Source organism: Bos mutus, chromosome 11 (assembly GCF_027580195.1).
Source record: "Bos mutus isolate GX-2022 chromosome 11, NWIPB_WYAK_1.1, whole genome shotgun sequence".
In the NCBI taxonomy this organism is placed as follows: Eukaryota; Metazoa; Chordata; class Mammalia; order Artiodactyla; family Bovidae; genus Bos; species Bos mutus.
Window position 1 is genome coordinate 32703379 of NC_091627.1, and position 19140 is coordinate 32722518.

At 54.5% G+C, this 19140-nt stretch overlaps 1 protein-coding gene across 9 annotated transcripts in view; it reads right to left on the reverse strand.

Moving 5' to 3' along the window:
- DNMT3A (DNA methyltransferase 3 alpha) overlaps positions 1-19140 on the reverse strand; it is a 103733-nt gene that overhangs the window by 16260 nt on the left and 68333 nt on the right. For 8 of the 9 annotated variants that reach the window (XR_011466015.1, XM_070379223.1, XM_070379222.1 and 5 more), the window contains exons 7-15: positions 4197-4412; positions 3812-3970; positions 3288-3395; positions 2909-3065; positions 2432-2581; positions 2265-2309; positions 1021-1100; positions 400-512; positions 72-255 (exon numbers count right to left, since the gene is read on the reverse strand). Coding sequence is in view for 8 of the 9 variants with exons in the window: in XM_070379223.1 (XP_070235324.1) it covers positions 72-255; positions 400-512; positions 1021-1100; positions 2265-2309; positions 2432-2581; positions 2909-3065; positions 3288-3395; positions 3812-3970; positions 4197-4412 (1212 nt within the window). In the remaining variant the exon portion in view is untranslated. Of the gene's footprint in view, positions 1-71; positions 256-399; positions 513-1020; positions 1101-2264; positions 2310-2431; positions 2582-2908; positions 3066-3287; positions 3396-3811; positions 3971-4196; positions 4413-7987; positions 8111-19140 lie in introns of those variants that run through there. The other variant, XM_070379230.1, reaches the window with a different exon arrangement.

A 19140-nucleotide genomic window follows, 5' to 3' on the forward strand; every position in this document is an offset into this window, starting at 1 on the left:
AGAGTCTGCCCTCTGGCTCTGGCAGGTTGGGGGTGAAAAGAGCCGCCCTCCACCCAGCACCCAGCACTCACGAATTCCTGATCATGGTTGTTGGCGAAGAACATCTGGAGCCGAGACGGCCAGTCGTCCCGCCGCCGCAGCAGCCCGTAGGTGCCCTTGTGCCCGCACATGTAGCAGTTCCAGGGGTCTTCCTTGATGGCTGCCTGCGCAGCCCCTGGCCCCACCAAGAGATCCACACATTCCACGCAAAAGCACCTGGAAGGAAGCACAGTGGAGCAGAGGGGACGCTCACCCCCAGGTCAGGATGGAGCGTGGCTGTGGCTGCAGCCCTGGGCAGGACAGGCAGTGAAAGCCTGGGTGCCAGGCAAGGAGTGCACCGCATTCGGGGCAGGGCCTCACCTGCAGCAATTGTTGTTCCCACACATGAGCACCTCGCGCCCCCCGCAGCAGATGGTGCAGTAGGACTGATAGCCATCGTCATCGTACTGGTACGCGCATTCCAGGAAGCAGTTCTAGGGAGCAGCGTGGAGGCTCAGAGACCAATGGGCAGCACCCAGGCCAGCCAGTGCAAAGGCAGGCGGTGAACCCAGCCTCTGGGCTCTCGCCTTGGAACCTCCACACAGCCCTGGAGACACGACCCTGCCACCCATCCAGTCAGGGTTCCGCCCAGACCACAGAGCTGGGAAGGGGACGCCATGTCTCCCCACCCACTGCAGTGGACGCAGCAGGGAGAGGCACCCTAACCCTAACTCAACGACCTGTCCTGCCCCCACTTCACACTAGTGACTGTGACATTGTGAGCACGCATCTGGGGACGAGAACCAGGCCTTAGAAGGTGGGGCAAGATCTCTCAGAGGAAAAGCAACAGCAGGTCAGACACTTGAACCCCCAGGGTCCATTTTATCAGGACTCTGCATCAAGAGCAAACCTCAAAGTCACCCTTATAGCTACCACACGTGCTATAGCCCAGAGACCAGGTGTGGTCAGCCCAGGGCCTCGTCTCTGCTGGGCGTGCCCTACCTTGCAGTTTTGGCACATTCCTCCGATGAAGAGAGGGTGTTCCAAGGTGACGTTGAGGCTCCCACAAGAGATGCAGATGTCTGGGGAACAGCGGAAGCAGAGTGTCATTGAAGGGGCCCCCTCCCACCTGGGGCCAAAGCCTGGCTCCAGAAAAGAAGGCAGGAAGGCGTCCGGGAGGGGCCCCGTGGAACAGGGAGGCATGTGGCCCCACCCCAGGAGCCTACTCATCTCCCAGAGCAGCGATGCTGCCTTCCAGGAAAGGCATGCTATGAGGACAAACGCCTGCCTGCGAGAACAGGCCCGACCCCGGGTCACTCTGGAGATGTCCCTGAGCAGCCAGTCCTTAGGGCCTGGGACCCTGATCCCATCCTTCCCAGCCCTGAGGGCCCCGAGCTGGACACACCATCACTTGGCAAAGGGAGACAGACATGGGAGGCACTAATGACCATCAGATGAGAGAAGGTGGAGAAAAGGTAAAAGGGCCAAGCTCAAATCCAGGCTTCCCTGGTGGCTTAGGTGTAAAGCGGAAGTACTTAAGTAAATGAAGTCACTCAGTCGTGTCCGACTCTTTGTGACCCCATGGACTGTAGCCTACCAGGCTCCTCTGTCCATGGGATTTTCCAGGCAAGAGTACTAGAGTGGGTTGCCATTTTCTTCTCCAGGGGATCTTCCTGACTCAGGGATCGAACCCGGGTCTCCCGCGTTGCAGGCAGACGCTTTACCCTCTGAGCCACCAGGGAAGCCCCATGTAAAGAATCCGCCTGCAATGCAGGAGATGTGGCTTCAATTCTTGGGTCGGGAAGATCCTCTGGAGGAGATCACAGCAACCACTCCAGTATTCTTGCCTAGAGAATCCCATGGACAGAGGACCTTGGCAGACTACAGTCCAGGGGGTTGCAAAGAGTTGGACAGGACTAAAGCGACTGAGCACGCATGCAAATCCAAGAGAGGCCGCTTTCTCTGACCAACAACCCTAATGACTAGCCCCTAACACTGACAGGGAAGATTGTAGTACTGGGAAGGCAGGTGTGTGCCGAGCAGGCTGGAGGCGGTGGGAGGTACAGGACAGAGCCATCTCTAAGTACCCTTGGCCCACGACAGCGGACGTTCCCTGGTACCTTACTGCTCTGTGCCAGCCACCCACTGTGGGCCTCATGTCCACCCCACGGCCCCTCATGCCTGGCCCATGGACAACAGATAACTGACTTCCCAGAGTCAACACCCGGCAGCCCCTCAGGACTCACCCTCGATGTTCCGGCACTTCTGCCGTACCTCGTACACCAGCCGCTCTGGGAGGGGAGGAGAGCGCGGCATTAGAGGGGCCCTCAAGGGCCACGCCCGCCCCTCTGAATGCCGGCCTCACCCCACCACGCCCTCCAGGGGCCACTCCCTCCACAGGCAGGCCCACTACCTCTTGTGCGTTCATCAATGATCTCCTTGACCTTAGGCTTCTCCGTTGTGCTCTTTCGGGGCTTTTTGGCTGGTGGGGGCGGCGCATAGGCAGCTGCCTCGGGTTCAACCCACATGTCTGTGTAAACTTCTTTGTAGGGGTTCTTCTCCTCTGGATCAGGGAAGCAGGTGAGGAGACCACGGTTACCGCTGACAAGGAACCCCAGCTCCCTCCCCTGTACATCTGCCTACAACAACAAGGGGGTACAGCCTGGTCCCTAACTTGTTCCTACTCCCAACTCTCTGGGGCCCGCAAGCCAATGGGGAACAGGTCATTCGGAGTCCCAGAGCAGCCCTGTCCCTACCCTGACCCCAGGGAGACGGGGACGGTAGCATTCCCATGAGCCACTGTGATGGGAGAGAGACCTTGTAGGCCCCCCTCCCTCCAAGCATGGCTCCCCCAGCCCAGGCGCAGAGTTGCTGGTGCACCTGCATGTACCTTCTGGGGGCTCCAGGCCCTTGGGGCCAGAGGGCTGGAACCCTCCCAGGGCCCACTCGATCATCTGTTTGTTCTGCACCTCCACGGCCTTGGCAGTGTCGCTCTCGTCGCTGTCATGGCACATTGGAAACAGCTTCCCTGCTCGACTGCTGGCCACCTGGGGGCAACACGTGTGGGGTAGGCTGTCAGGAGAGTAGCGAAGGTGGGCTCAGGCAAGAGGCGGGAGAAGGTGCAGAAAGGGGGCGAGTGAGGAGAGGAGGCCAAAGGGCCTCGCAAGTGGACCCTCTGCCCAAGCCTAACCCTGGGCTCTAACCCCCAGATGGAGCCCGCCCCCGCCCCCGCCCCCGCCCGCCGCTGAGCCCCTTGGAAGAGCACTCACCTGCAGGACCTCGTAGATAGCCTTGCGGTACATGGGCTGCTTGTTGTAGGTGGCCTGGTGGAAAGCACTGCAGAAGGAGCTCAGCGGCATCAGCTTCTCCACACACACCTGGAGGCACAACCCGCCTCGTTTGCACCTCTTCCCAAGCTCATCGAGCACCCACCACATGCCTGGCATGGTGGGGGTGGGGGACAGTAAGACCCGCCTCTGCCCTCGAGAGGACCGGATGCACCAGTAAGTAATGACGGAATGCAAAGGAAGAGTCCAGCCCCAGATGCGGGGAGGACCTGATGCAGGTGGAAGGGCATGCTGGGTTAAGGGTCCTGGAAGGCAGCCGAGCTCTCCAAGTGCAACCTAATTACCTCTGGGGACTTTTCCAACCACACATTCGCAGAGTGGGGATGAACACAGCTCCCTCTCCTATGATCCCACTCCAACCATGCCCCCAGCTGAAACCAGAGACCCTGGGACCAAGACCCCTTCCAATCCCCACCTCCCAGGCCACCACTGAACCCCGGACTCACCACTGAGAACTTGCCGTCTCCGAACCACATGACCCAACGAGTGCCTTCCGCTGCTCGGCTCCGGCCCGTCATCCACCAAGACACAATGCGGCCTGGCCACCAGGAGAAGCCCCGCAGTTTCCCCCACACCAGCTCCCCAATGCCAAAGCCCCGGCCGTCCTGGAGCCCCAAGGAGCAGAAGTCATTACAGGGTGGTCACAAGGCCCTGCCACCCTGCTTCCCCCCACAGCACCCCAGCCCTGGACGTCTGAGGGTCACGACAGCCGGGAGGGAGCTCCATCGGAATGGACAGAGCAAGACTGGAGAGACCAAGAGACGTGGGGTCAGGCAGAGAGAGCAGGACAGGAGGAGCCGGACGAGGTGGGTGAAGAAGCCAGCGGCTCACCTCGTACTCCGGTTCATCGTCAGCTGCTTTGGTGGCATTCTTGTCCCCGGCATCGGCGCCCACGGGCTCAGGCGTGGTGGCCACTGTGGGGGACGCAGGGTCGGTGGGCTGCTGCACAGCGGGAGGACTGGCCTCCTCCACCTTCTGAGACTCGGTGGACCCCTGGTTTTCTTCAACAGCATTCATTACTGCGATCACCTTGGCTTTCTTCTCAGCCTGAGGAAATAAGGAACGGAAGTTACCTTGATCTGATACTCAAGGGGCACTTCGCTATCTCTCCATGGTCTGGAGATCATGACAGAAGGTCAGGGGCTAGAGACAGGAGTTCCTTCATCAACTCAACGGGCTCACCGTGGAAAACAGAAAGATTTGCAGTTGAGAGGTGAACTCAATCACTTGGCTCGATTCCAGCCTTCTCTTCTGCCTCTTAGGAAATCTTCCGCCCTCAACTAATCTTCCTCAATGGTCAGCATCATCAGTTGCCCACCCTCTGATATGCATCAATTATATTCAGAGAGTATTCTGTTTAGATACCAACCATGCACCTAAGATTAGGCACAGACCTTGGCTCCATCCTTTCTTCTCTTAATCCCCAGTCTAGAAAAAGATCCTCTTGTCCTTTTCTCCACAGTTTTCCTGGGCAGTCGACCCCTTCTATTCCTGGTCTTGGCTTCCACACAGTTCTAGTTTTGCTGTGATGCCTAACAATGAAATCACTATTTTGTGTTCAGAGTGCTCCGTTCTTTTCCCATCTGCTCAACCACCACCACAAGACCCAGAAGAGCTTGCCTGCTCTCCTGCTCACACGCCATCCTGGAGTTCTCTGGATTATATCTAACATACTTGGTCACCAGGTTCTACGCCTTCTTTCTATGTGCACCTTTCCGATCCATCAATATATTCATTCTTTCAACAGTTATTTAGGGAGTCCACAGTACAGCCAGGCATCCTCTCTGCCATCCCACTGACAAACCCAGGGATTCGCCCAATCTGAACAGCCTCGATCCTTTCACTGCTTCATGCTCCTCTCTCAAGCTGTGACCCGCAGGCCCATTCCTTTTCAAAACCTGCTCCAGGATTCCCATTGCCCTTGTTGTTTAGTCGCTAAGTGGTGTCTGACTCTTTGCGACCTCATGGACTGTAGCCCACCAGAATCCTCTCTCCATGGGCTTTCCCAGGCAAGAATGATGGCGTGGGGGTGCCATTTCCTTCTCCATGGGGATGTTCCCAACCCAGGGATCAAACCCACGTCTCTTGCATCTCCTGCATTGGCAGGAGGGTTCTTTAAAACTGAGCCACCAGGGAAGCCCTCCCATCACCCTACAGAGGATGAAATACCTGACAGTTAGCTCTGAGGGGCATTCCACCTAACCTCAGCCCAACTATCGAATCTAGGACACGTGGCCCTCAAACTTCAAGGCTCTGCCCCCATTTTCAGCAAACCAGATTCAAGGGGGGAAAAAATCCCATCATCAAAATAACACTTTCCCCGAGAGTTCAGAGCTGTGAATACAAACCCATCCTCAAGATTACCTGGAGTACAAGACCTCCAAGCTGGAAGTCACAGCATTTACATTCCTGTCTTAGCCTTGCTACTAATTAATAGCTGACTTTGGAGCAGTCCCTTGAGTTGCTCCACCTAAAAAAGGAGTTTGAACTCAAGGATTGCTGTTAACCTTTTCTGACTGGTTTAAAAATATGATTTATGCATGTACCAGGAATTCTAAGGACTCTCTGAAGCCTGTCCATGGATCCCCAGGTCCCAGGTTAAGAACAGCTCAAGGGTCTACTGTCTCTTAGATTCATTTTATTTTGTTCTATCTTCAAGTCTTTGCCTCCCAGCCACAAACCAAACCTGCTTCTTGCAGCAATTCCTAAAACCTGAGGGTGGAAGTCCTAGTTCTTTCTCTAACTCTAATTCTACAGTAGGATAAAGCATCCTTTGCCCCCAAAGCAGGAACAGCTGGAAGAATGAGCCCTTGGAGACCAGGGGCCAGGAGAATGCAGGGTTACTGCCCCTCCCTCCCCAGCCCCACTCCAACCTAAATAAATTATCTACCTCCTCCTCCCCTACAGGAAGGTGTGTCTAGGTGTGCACTCAAGTTCTGGGGGGAGAAGGCTTCTCTAGAATTGTCAGCTGCAGCAGCACTATCCCAGTACCAGATGTGCTCAGATACAAGTGTGCCTCGCCATCTCTGCTCCCTTCCCTCCACCACGCATGCCTCTGTGAACTTCAGGCACGGATGCTGATCTACGCCAGGGTGCTGCCTTGGATGACCCAAAGCCCCAGTTTCCAGGGGTGACGGCCCCCTCAGCCAGAACAAGGTGTGCAGATGGCAGAGGATCTACAGCCAGCAGCATTGAGGGGGGCTCGCTGGGCACCCCCCTCCGCATCCCCTTGTCTAGCAGGGAGTCGTGCCTGCCACCACCCTCCTGACTCCCCCTCAGCCCCTTTGTCTCTCTTCTCACCCCCTCCAAAGCAAGTTCCTGAACATTCTTCTTCCCCCACAACTTCCCCCAGCTTGTCAGAGGATGCTGCTGATGGCTGTTAAGCGCCCCCAACCCAGTAGGTGCAGGAGAACACGCATCCAGCATGGTCTGGCAAGCAGAGGAGGAGGAAGGGGCCTCCAACAGGACCCGGCCAGCAGGAGTGGGGGAAGGAAGAAGGGCGGGGGGGTGGGTTAGCAGCAGGAGGCAAGAGGAAAGGGGAAGAAGGGGCGAGAGGGTGGCTGAGTGGGGGAGGGGCTCATTAGAATAGACTTGCCTAGGGCAGTGAGAGAGGGCCGGGCTTCCACGTTTGTGCCAACCCTCCTCCTCGGGCAGACAATAGGAGAAATAAGGGTTAATTAACTCTGGGCTTGGGCTCTGAGGCTAACAACTCCGACACACCTCCCCGCCACCTCAGTTCAGAAGGTCCCAGGCCAGAGTAGCCAAGAGACTGGGCAGGATGAAGACACCACTGCAGCTCCACTACGGGCTGCCCGGGAGGCCACTTGGCCTGGAGTTTGTTAAGCCTGGAGAGCCACTGGCAACTCCACTCTGGTGGAGGCAAGGCCTTCCTGTCCAGTCCCATGTCTTTGGGCAGCTGTCCCGCCTCCACCTCCCTCTGGACTCAGGCTGCTTCCCATGCCAAAGGTTAGAGGTCCAGAGACTCAGGCGGACGCCCGCTGGGGCAGCAGACCCGGGGCTGTTCCTGGTGCCTCTGCCATCCCAAGCCGGCATAAGGCCACCCCACAGCCTCGTGTCAGGGTCGCACTGCTCCCTCCCACTCCAACACCACTTCTTTCTGGTGGCCTAACGGTGGCTCCAAGGAACACACAGGAGAGGAGACCATCCCTCTTGGGAGTCCACAAGGTTGGCACGGCCTGAGGACAGCGTGGTCCATTATCCAGGAACACAGGTCAGCCAGGAAACCCCAACAACCCATCTGCCAGCCAGTTCAGCAAAACCGCTGCCTTCAGCCCAACTCCAAGGGCCGGAGTCTGCCCCCCAGCCTTCGCTGACCACTGCCCCAGGCTCAGGCCAGGGCTGCTGTTCCTGGCCCCGGAGCCACCAGATCCCACCTGAGAGCAGGGAGGAGTGGGGCTTGGGGCTCCTGAGCAGAGAGTGGGTGGGACGACAGTAACTCAGCATCTCCAGAACTCAGGCCAGGCAGGGCAGCCAGCTCCCGCGGGCCGGGGAGACAGACTTGACTCTTCTCAACCCAGAGGGCTGCAGGCCCAGAGATCCTCCCACCGGCCCCTGCCGCCTCCCCGCCCCCAGTTTCCCCAGGGCTCCGTCCAGGAACCTACCCATAAGGCCAGGTGCAGCCCCTCGGTGGTCCAGCTCAGGTGTGAGCCCCGGCCCTCAAGCTCTGTAAGTAGCTGCCCGTCTGGGGGGAGGGGAAGGGGGCGATGGGGCTGGGGGGCGGAGGGGGCCAGAGAGAGGGGGAGGGGGGAGGTGGGGGGGAGGGATTGAACATTTTCTTTGTCTAGAACTCCAGGTCACGTGGGCCCCGCTGGAGTGCCTGGTTGGCTGCGAGCGGGCCGGGGGAGGGGGCCGGCTCTCAGACGCTGGCAGTGGGCCAGCCCCTCTCCTCCGGTCCGAGGGGCGCGGGCCGGCGCTGGGGCCTGGGGGCGCGGCTGGGCCTCCGCCCATTCCTGGGGCCCCGCCCAAGCCAGGCTGGAGGCGGCGCCGGCCCCATCCCACCGCTCGGCCTTCCTTGCCCCTGCCCCCACCCCGAACTCGGCCCGAACCCGGCGCGGAGCCCGCGAACCGCGCGGGGAGGGAAGGACGGGGGTCGGGAGGGAAGGGGCTGCGCTCCAGCTGCGGAGGTAAGCTGCAAGCGCCCCGAGAACCGGGAGCGCAGACGAAAGGAGAGAGGAGCTTTCGGACCGTCTGGGACAGCCAGGAGAAAGTTGTTAGAAGTGAGTCTCTCCGCAGCGCAACCAAAAAGAAAAAAGGAAAAGCTTACAAATGAGCGGAGAGGTCCAGGAAGCTGTAGGAAAATTCAAAGCACACAGAGGGACAGAGAGCGCCCGCACAAAACCGGGAGCGCTCCAGAATAGAACTTGGGGTTGGGGGGCGAGAAGAGGGGGGCGTCTCCTCTTCACACTGCCAGTGGATAGAGTGGTGCCTTAGTGTGGTGTGAGGAGTTCAGGCTTAGAAAATCACTTCCTGGCCAAGTACTTGGGTCCCCTGGGTCATTCTAGGTCTGCCTTCGATGTCTCATTTTTCCTGTTTGCAAGGTGCAAGGTTGGGGTTGGGGTGGGGAGGAGGAGTGTAAAAGTACAGCAGCACCTCCATTCCCAGCACTAACATCTGCAGGTCAAGACTCCATTCCTCCTCTGGAGCCTCCAGGTGCACTTTCAGCCATTTCATGCTCCCTCCTCCTGAGCAGAGGTGCCTCCCCACAAAGAAAATAAATACATATATATGTATGTACACACACACACTCTCTCTCTCTCCCTCCACACCCTGCCCACCACCCCCCCTCCCCAGCAACCCAGAAGCAGACACTGTTGGCCCTGCCTTCAAGGAGCTAACAAATTCAACTAGACTTGGAGTAGTTGGAAAAGGTCATTGAAAAGCATCTCTAAAGAGAACTATACCACCAATACCAAGTCCAATGGGCTAGGATGGCTTGGAAGCCAACCAAAAACAAGTAGTATGAGTGATAAATAAGGTTAATGAGATCAATGTGGAGCAGAGACTGAACCTGGAGGATGAATCAGATCTGGATTGAGGCTGGCCAGATAGGAAATAAGAGATGTTAGGCTGGAAAGGGAGGAAAACCCTGCCCACCTCCACCTCCCATCCCCTCAATAGAACTAAAGCGAAAGTGCAGAGAAGAGATGTCAATGGATATATCCTACTGCAGTGAAGAATAACCGCAGGTTTTCTGACATGAGGTGAATGGGTATTTTGGAAAAAGATTAGCATGGTTTCAGTTTGCAAGATGAATTAAAAGGCAGAGCAGGGGAACCAAGGGTAAATGTCCCAGCAGGAAATGGCTGTGTGGCCGGCTGCACTGCTCGACAGATCAGGACTGGAGTTCTGGTTCTGTCCCTGTGACCTTGAACAAGCCACTTAACTCCAAGAAGTCTTTTTTCACTTGCAAAACAGGAGTGATGACATCTGCCCTCCCAGGCCGGGGATACCAGCATCTCAAGGAGATAATGCCCCCAGGTGCCTGGCTTTCAGCCACAGACAGTGAGAACAAACCAGCTGGAACAGGTGCTGGTATAATGAGGTCAAAAGATGTGCTGTGAGGAGAACCCACCATCCTTGCCAGGGCTCAGCACCCTCCTGGGGGCCATCAGAGAACAAGGAGGCTCTGAAAAGGGAAGAGGACCCCACATCAGAGAGCCTTCTCCACAGAACACCCAGGCAGTACAAACCCCCTCCCAGCCCTAAGACCCAGAACCTCTACAGCAAAGAGGAACCCTTCCACACAACAAAGGCCCTAGTCTGCTCTTAGCCATCTTTCAACCCAATCAAGGTACCTGCTTGGTACAGTTTCCATGAGTTTATACTTCTTGCCTGCTCTCACACTTTGAGGAATGTAATAGGACTTGCTTGGCTTCTCTCACTCATGCCTCCCCGGCATCCAGGCCCTGTTAACAGGCCACTTTAGACCTCACCCCAGGCATCCTCTCAAAATGAAGTTTCTGATCTGGCTTGGCCAGCTCTTTAAAAACACTATCTCACCTATGACATCTCTCTTTCCATTGTTATGTGGGTAAACATTTAGACTCTACACTCCGTGGTCTTGGTCTTCAGTAAGTAATGACACCTGTGTATGCAGCCAGGACTCAAAAGTGTCAGAACGGATCAGGACCATCAGTTTCGCTTTCCCTTGGCCCACTCAAAAAGTGGCTTCTCCCTCCAGCTGCCAAACTTCCTTATTCTCATTCTCTAAAATTAAGCTCGAATGGGGGGGGGGGGAGGGGCAAGATAAAAGTAGGGAATTAAGAGGTACAAACTATTGTTTAACATAAACTATAAGAATATACAGCACAAGGAATATAATTAATATTTTATAATAACTGTGTGTGTGTATGTCACTCAGTCATGTGCAGCTCTGCGACCCCATGGACTATAGCCTGCCAGGTTCCTCTGTCCATGGAATTCTCCAGGCAAGAATACTGGAGTGGGTAGTAGCCAGTCCCTTCGTCCAGGGGAATCTTCCTAACCCAGTGATTAAATCAGGTCTCCTGCATTGCAGGCGGATTCTTTACTGTCTGAGCCACCAGGGAAGCCCAAGAATACTAGAGTGGGTAACCTATCCCTTCTCCAGGGGATCTTCCCGACCCAGGAATCGAGCCAGGGTCTCCTGCATTGCAGGCGGATTCTTTACCAGCTGAGCTACCAGGGAACCCCATAATAACTATAAATGGAGTATAATCTTTAAAAATTGTGAATCGCTATGTTGTTCCCCTGAAACATAATATTGTAAATCAACTATACCTCAATAAAAAATTGGGCTTAGTAAAATTAAGCCCAAATCTTACCTCTTCCACATAGCTCCCAACTTAAGCAAAAAGGAAGCTCAACTCAAAGGTGTCCTCTTATTACTTACAGCACCACCCCTCTCCTGTAGCTATACCCAGGGGAAAGGTTCCCCTTTTCTATACAGTGAGTCACTCAGACTGAGATCTGTGTCTACCTTGTACTTGGTGGGCACAGAGACCTCAAAGCAGAAGAGATCCCAAGATCTAGGCCAAGAAGTGACTTTAGCCCAAGGTCAGGAAAAAACCAGGGCAGCCTTCTAGGATCCTCAGGTCATATATGTTCTCGACCTTCCAAAGTAACCCGCCCAGGGTGGTTATTGGGATAGGTCTTTTGATCAAGATAAAGATAGTCAACCTAAAATAGCAGAGCCATGTAAAATGAGCCAGGTTCTTGGACGTGTTCTAAAAGTATGTTGAAAGGAGGAACCCCTGGATGAAAAGAAGATCTGGTGGATGTCAAGAGGCTAAAAGAAGCGTCGGAGAGGAAGTACCCAGCATGGTCCAAAAGAGAGGGCAACCTGAAAGAGAGGGCGTACTTCCTGTTTGGCAGGCAGATTGCAGTGCTCCAACAGGCCTGATGAAAATACCTCTTAGGGACACCTGACTCAGCACTGATCCTGTGTTCATCAAGCAAACTTCTAACTTTAATTACATTTTCCAGTGACTCTGATACCGGTAAGTTGCCAGATAAAATGGGGACAACCACTTGGATGGATCTGTGTTGGAAGGACAAGTCCTATTATAAATCTGTAAACTGAGCATCCGGGTGTCTCTGGGAGCATGAGTGTGGGGAGCACTGTGAAGCTGACTTTCCAGCTTGGGGAGCGGAGATGAGATGCTAAGTCGTGATCCTCCCCCCAGGAGCAGCAGTGCCCACGGGCGCAAGTGGGACTGCCTGGCTGATTTTAACTCTTAAGTTCAGCGTTCTGAGGCATGCTTTGTCATAAAATCCAGTGCTAGTGGGAGGTGGGGAGGTTATGTGGCGTCCACTGAACAGGACTTAGCACCTGAGTCCCTGAACTCAAAATCGGAGGAGCCAGGATCCCTGGGAAGCCATCTGCAAAGCCACATGTTGGGAGACACTGTGCATTTCTTGACACACAAACATTCCCACTGCCCCCATGACAAATGAGAACTTATCTAGACAAGAACCACAAGGTCAAGATGGATGTCTCTTCCAATCCTGCCGTTCCACCCATAGCTCAGAAGCTTCCATGCTACACAGTAGACCTCTGACCACCTGCTGATTACAGCCTGCGCTCCTTGCATGGCACTTAAGGCCCCCACCATCTGCAGCCCTTACCTCACACAGCCTACACTCAGCCCACCCACTTGCTGTTTCCCAAATATGCCCTTTCCCTGCCTCCGTGCCTTTGCTCATGCCGTTCCTTGCTCCTCCCCTTCACCTTCCACCAGTCAAAAGCCTACCTATCCTTCTCAGCCCAATTCACTAGTTACCTCCACCATGAAGGTTTCTCTAGACCTGAATTGGCCAGTGAGAGAGCCAGTGGCTGCACAAAGCCATTTAAATTCATTGAAATTAGATTAAAATGAAAATTCAGTTCTTCATTGCACTAACCACATCCCAAGTGTCCAAGAGCCCATGTGGCTGAGGGAGGCTACTGTAGCGGAGGGCATAGATTTTAGAACATTTCTGTCATTGCAGAACATTCTCCTGGACAGTGCTGCTCTGGGCCCTCAGCCTTATCCTTCCCCACCTGAAGGTTCCCTTGTCTCGCCTCCTCCCCCATACTCCCAGAGCACCGTGTAATCCTCTCCTAGCACGTGCCGATCTTTGCTTGGACTAAGGTGTACTCCTCTTTCCTCTTCACAAGATTAAAAATCCCTAGAGGGCAGGGCCTGGCTCTCACTCAGGTTCACGTGGAAGCAGTGTGGACCACAGCCTCTTGCACACTGTAGAGGATTAAAGCAGTGTCTGCTGAACTGAATCCAACACTGTCTCCAGAGCCTCATCTGGAGTCTACTGACCAAGTTCCCAAATGAGGGCAAATACTTTCCACAGCAAAGTTCCCATAGGTGCTTAAGAGGTCTGGGTCCACGGCTCCCGAAAAAGGCCGGGAATCTTTGTTTTCCTGCTCCCCTGCCATCCACATGGAGGTTGCAAGCAAATGACCAGGACTGGGCTGCTGGCAGGGAAGCTAAAAATAGCCACAGAGCCAACAGCAAGGAGTTAGCAGGACTTGTTGCTAGGGAGACCAGTCACAGAGAGAGCAACCAAGCGGGGAGAAAGCGTCAGACCTGCACCCAGAGAGCAGAGGCCACAGCTGGGTGTGGGGAGGGGGACTCAAAGTTGACAGGGGTCCAAGGCTCCCACCTAGAGATGGTTCTGCCTTCTGGCAGCTCCTGACTAATACACTAAGTGGGGCAAATGTTCCCCCTGTCCCTCAGTAACCCATCTCCATGGAAACCACCATTGCTGGGGTGAAGTACCAGCCCTGGAAGGGAGGCCTCTGCCTGGAGCTGGTTGTTATGGCAACCTCCCCCCCACCCCCCAATCCTCTCTCTCCTGGCTTCTCCTGTGGGGAAAAGGTGGGGGCCTAGTCTTGGCTTAGCCAGCGTGACTAGGAAACACCGGCTTCCTGACAAGAGTGACCTACGATGGGCTCTTTGGAAGCTCTGGGGACCCCAGAAAGGCCAGGCAGTCCTCAGCACAAGGCAGAGCTTCCTTTCCTTCCTCTGGGGGCCTCAGAGGTCACCTTGGCAGGAGAATCTCAAACTCATTTGTATCAGGATCACCCAAGGAGGTTTTTAAAAATACAGATTCCTAGGCCCACCTATGGCGATGAGCTGGCTTGGGGTAGAGCCCAGGAATCTATTAAAACCCCCTCCCCCTAAGTGATTCTGCTTCCAACCAGGTATGGAGATCACCAAGGGCCCTGGCTGTTACAAATGAGGAAACAGGCCTGCAGGGGACCAAGCCCACCCAAAGGGTCAAAACTGAGGAGGGAGAGGTAGAAGGAGGGGAGTCGCCCCCTCTCCTGGGCCTGTCTCTCTTGCTCCCCCTTCAAACCAGAACATGCTGATGTCTGATATTGGACTGTGACTTAAAACTGAGCCTCTCCACAAACTGTCCTGTCTGGCAGAAAGTGGAGGGGAGCGGAGCTGGGCAGCCTGGTCCCCAGAGTGTTCAGAGTGGTGGCGGCCCAGGCACACGACCTGGACTGAAAGAGGAAATCTATCCTCCTTAGGAAGGAAACCAAAAGGGTCACCATGGAAACTGCAGTGTGCTGGCCTGGTTGGGCTTGGTGCCATCCCCAAACCTGGACCCAAGAGAGGCTCATCTTTAGGCAAAGGCCATGGGGCAGGGGCAGCCCACCCCCTCAAAACCCCTCACCCCTGCCGGTCTAGTCTACTTTCAGAACTATAAGGAGGCTGTGCTTTATCCAGGAGCCAACCTCTGAGCCTGCCTGAATGACACCAAAACCCTAGGATCCAGCAGCAGCACCCACACCAGCTAGGGCAGGGTGGGTCGATGGGGGGGTGGGGGGGTGGTGTGGGGGGGGGCGTGGGGGAGGGGGATTGGGGATTGGGGAGGGAGGGGGCAGAGCCAGTGCAAGAGCTGACCTCCCTCCTGTTACTCCTCACAGCCTAATTGTGTGCCCAGGACCCACCGCACATGAAGCCACAGCGCTCATTCAACACAGCATGCAATTAGATGGTAAATTATGTGGTAGAGATGCTTTCTCTGTGTGCTGAAGGAAATCTGAGGCGGCCGGAACCAGTCAAGGCAGGAGGACTCAAGGGAGGATGGGAGACAGTGAGCCAGGACAGGGCCCAGCCTCCCAGGTTTCTCAGACAGCAGATCTTTGGGGGCATCTGCAATTGCGTTAGCTTCCCAGCGAGATGCACAAGCACAGCTGTATGCACACATGTTAGGGAGGCGAGCCGCGGAGGGCCTCCTGCCTGTTCTACATTCCACTGCTGACAAACATTCTGATCCAGAGTAAAATGCAGGGTCTGGGAGCCACCTCCTCGCTGACCCCTGACGTCTCCATCTCTTCTGCCTCTCTCCCTGGTTCTCCCATCCCTTCCTTCCTGGCTCCCCCGTCCCTTCCCAGTCACTACATGCTTGGAAGTCTCAACTTGCCAGACCTGCCAGCAGCTCCTGAAGCCTCAGCTGCAGCCTCCTTTCTGCCCTCGCCCATCTGCCCCCTCTTTCCCGACAGCTCCAGGTCTGCTCCTTAAGACGAAGGCCTCTCCACAAACCCGACTCTCCCGCCCCATCACTTCCAGCCCCTAACTGGGAGCTGCGGGGTGAGCACGGCCCTGCCTGTGAGCCGAGTGCAGGCTGTGGGCAGGGAGCAAGGGTGGAGGCAGTGGTGCTGCAGGTCCCCAGGTCTCACCTGCCCCTTGCCAGGAAAAAGAATAGAAGGGGCAGGATGGGAGCAGAGGATCACAGCTGATGACAAAGCTTTCAGTAAGTGCCTAGCTTCTTTGGATCTTAGTTTCTTAATCAGTCTGATGGGACAGATATCTGCTGAGTATTACAGGTAAGGTCAAAGGAAGTCAGGAGGGCATATCGTGTAAGAGGTTTGGAAAGAACCTTTCGACAAGTTAGCTTGACCGTGTACAGTCACTTTGCTTTACAAACTAGACTCTGGGGAGACTTGTTAATTTTATACCTGGGGGGTGTGGGTCCAAAGGAACCAGGTAAACCTGAACTGCCAGGGTTGCTTTCTCCTCCCCTCCCCCACCCCAGGCTCCAGGGGTCAAAGGGAGGGACCCCAGGGACCACCATTCAGATTCAGGCATGCAGACCCTCTCAAGTTTCAGGGTCCAAAGAGAAGACCCAGGAGGAGCCCAGCAGACAAGCCTTGGGGTAAACCCATTGCTGAAAACACTAGGACCGCCTACCATCTCCATCCCAAAGGAAACATTTGAATTCCTGCACCAAGTCCTTTCCGGTCTTCTCCCCCCACCTCTATTGGGAAACAGTTCTCTAGCTGTGCCGGCGTTAGAGCCCATACTTCTTCCACAGCTCAGTGTTCACGGCCTGAGTTTCAAGCCCTTACAATCACCTGGACACCTTTCGGAGTGATCTGGGCCTGGGCCCAGAACTAAAGTCCAAGTGTACTGAATCCAGGGTGGGTGGCCCAGAGAGCAATGGTTAAAACAGACTCCCAGGTAATGCGAATGTGCAGGAAGACCCCGTGAGGGTGACTGGGGCGGGGGTGGTGGTTCGGTTGCTAAGTCGTGCCCAACTCTTTGCAACTCTATGGACTGCAACATGCCAGGTTTCCCTGTCCTTCACTATCAGGTGGTGGGTGACACAATAAATGCATCTTTGGAGGAATCTCTTCTGTGTCAGGCGGCTTCCCGGTTTACTCAAGTGGTAACGAATCTGCCTGCAATGCAGGAGACCTGGATTCGATCCCAGCTTGGGAAGATCCCCTGGAGAAGGACGTGGCAACCTACTCCAGTATTCTTGCCTGGAGAATTCCATGCACAGAGGAGTCTGGCAGGCTACAGTCCATGAGGTCGCAAAGAGTCGGACATGGCGGAGCAAGTAACACTATTCACTACACTTCTGTGTCGGGTTTGGTTTACTTCCGATCACCTGAAGCTGGGTGGTTCTCAAACTTGCACAAGCCCCAGAACCATGGGCACCTGACTAGAGAATCAGATTTCCCAGGAATCACACCAGGGTCTCCGCCTCATAGCTCCAGAATGTATGTGTGTTAGTCACTCAGTTCTAACCCGTCAGGTCTCTGGCCATCCGGGTCCTCCCCCTCTCCCATGCCAACTGCACACTGTGAGCAAGTTTTACTGTTTTTCTGACTTGCCGTCCCTTAATAAGAACTCTTCACAGACGCTATATGACTCTTTAGTTAAGGAATAATGGGCAGTGTATTTTTAATTTTTCACTTTCAACTCAGATTAAGCAAAAGTAGGAATAAAAAAGTGCAGTCTCCTGTTTATGCGAATCTAGGTACTGTTTAAAAGGCAACTCTTTTAAAAGGCTCCACAGACAGGTGAAAAGAGGGTCTTTAGTGGTCCTTCAGTTGTTCTGGCACTCCTGCCAGCTGGTTGCTCCCAGAAGCCCCAGGTAGGTGAGCTGACCCTCCCTACCCTGGTCCTTTCTCCCTGCTCGCCAGCCTGCACTTACCCTCCTAGAGGATGACTCCTGAGTGCCTGCTAAACCCCTCCCCATTGTCAGCCACTCTGCTGGCTTCTCAAAAGCAGCTTGTCCAAAACCTAACTTAAAAGTCCACTCCTGGAACTTTCTGGTGGTCCAGCAGTTAAGAATCCGCCTTCCAATGCAGGGGATGTGGGTCTGAGCCCTGTGGCACGTGGCAACAAGGCCTGCCCACCACAACTACTGAGCCTGCACGCTGCAGCGAAAGATCCCACATGCCGCAACTAAGATCTGACACAGCCAGACAAATAAATAAAATTTACTCCTCCTAAGAGACTATCTTCATGACTTTAGGGTAGGCAGAGAACTCAGAGATCACACACACACTCCAATAAAAGAAGAATTTGGTTAACTGGATTTTGTTCAAATGAAAAGCTTCTGACCATCAAAATAAATCCTTAAGAAAATGGAAAGTCCATACCACCTTCTTGCTCCAAACCTGCTCTTCCTCCCTAGCTCGGGATTTCCTAGCTCATATAATGACCACTCACCCCAGCCCCCAAATACCAGCCCAGTTTCTCCCTTCCCTCCAACCAGAGGCAAACTGTATCAGTTCTATCAAGTCTGCCTCCCACTGCCTGGCCCCTTCGTCAAAATCAGATGAAACGCCCTCCTAACTGGTCCTTCTTCTAACCTTCCCTGGGTCCCTTTGCATTGCAGCCAGGGAGGGTTACCTTCCCAAAATACACATCCGGTTCTCTAACATTCCAGCTCCCTCCTGCACAGTGAAGCCCACGTTTCTCACTATGACAGGGAGGCTGTAACAATCTGACCATCTCCCTTTGCAGTTTTATCTCTTCTTACACTTCCTTGCCAATTCCCACACCTAGTTACCAGCTCTCACGCTGTTCCCTGACCAACCCAGAAGCTTCATGCCTCTTTGTCTTTGCCCTCAGTGTTTCTTTTTCCTGAAACGCCTTCCTTATTTATCCTTATTGGAATTCTCAAAGGACACCTCCTCCAGGGAACCTTCCAGGAGTTCCCCCAGAAGTTCTCTTGCCCTCCTCTATGCTCACCAGACTCCTGGTGGCAGAAGCACAGGCCGAGGCCCATGCTCCATCTGATGTTGTGGCTCACAGTGGGCACTCCCACCTCCTCCTCTAGACCATGTGTGCCCTGGGACAGGGACCGTGTCCACTGTCTCCTCCAGTGCCAGCATGGTACTGCATGTATTTAGTAAATACAGACTCAAGTCCGTTTACAACATCTAGAGTACTCCTTAACAGAGTCACACAGTCCAGCTGAACCCCCCGTGCTCGAGCATCCTAGGGACCTCCTTAACGAATGCTCTGATCATGAAAGCAAAGAGAGAATAGCACCACTGGATCTTCTCCTGTTTGCCTCACAGCGAGGGCTATGAGGTTGTTTCTGAAAGCTGAAATAAAAATGCAAGAAATCTTGAGGTGCTCTAGATCCCAAACTCCTAGAGGGTTTTTTTTAGATCCCACTCAGTGCCCTTCCCCCACTGTCCCCATCAGGAAAACTCCTATCCCAGTAGCAAGCCTGCAAGATGTCTCTTCTACACAGGCCTTCCCAGCCTCCTTGGGCAGGGCTAGTTAGCTGCTCCCATGGCTCCTTTCCTCCTATTTCTATCCTAACCCTTACTGGGTTGCAGCACTTAACTGCCTACCGCTGCCAGGGTGGGATTCTGACCTTCCTTTAAACGTGTCTCTTTAGTGTCTAGAAAATGTGGGAAAGTGGCGGAGACCCAGATGCATATGGAGTTTTCTGAAAGCCTGAGCACAAAGTATTTGCTCAGTCAAGGTCTGTAACTCTCAAAATGATAGAGGGTGAT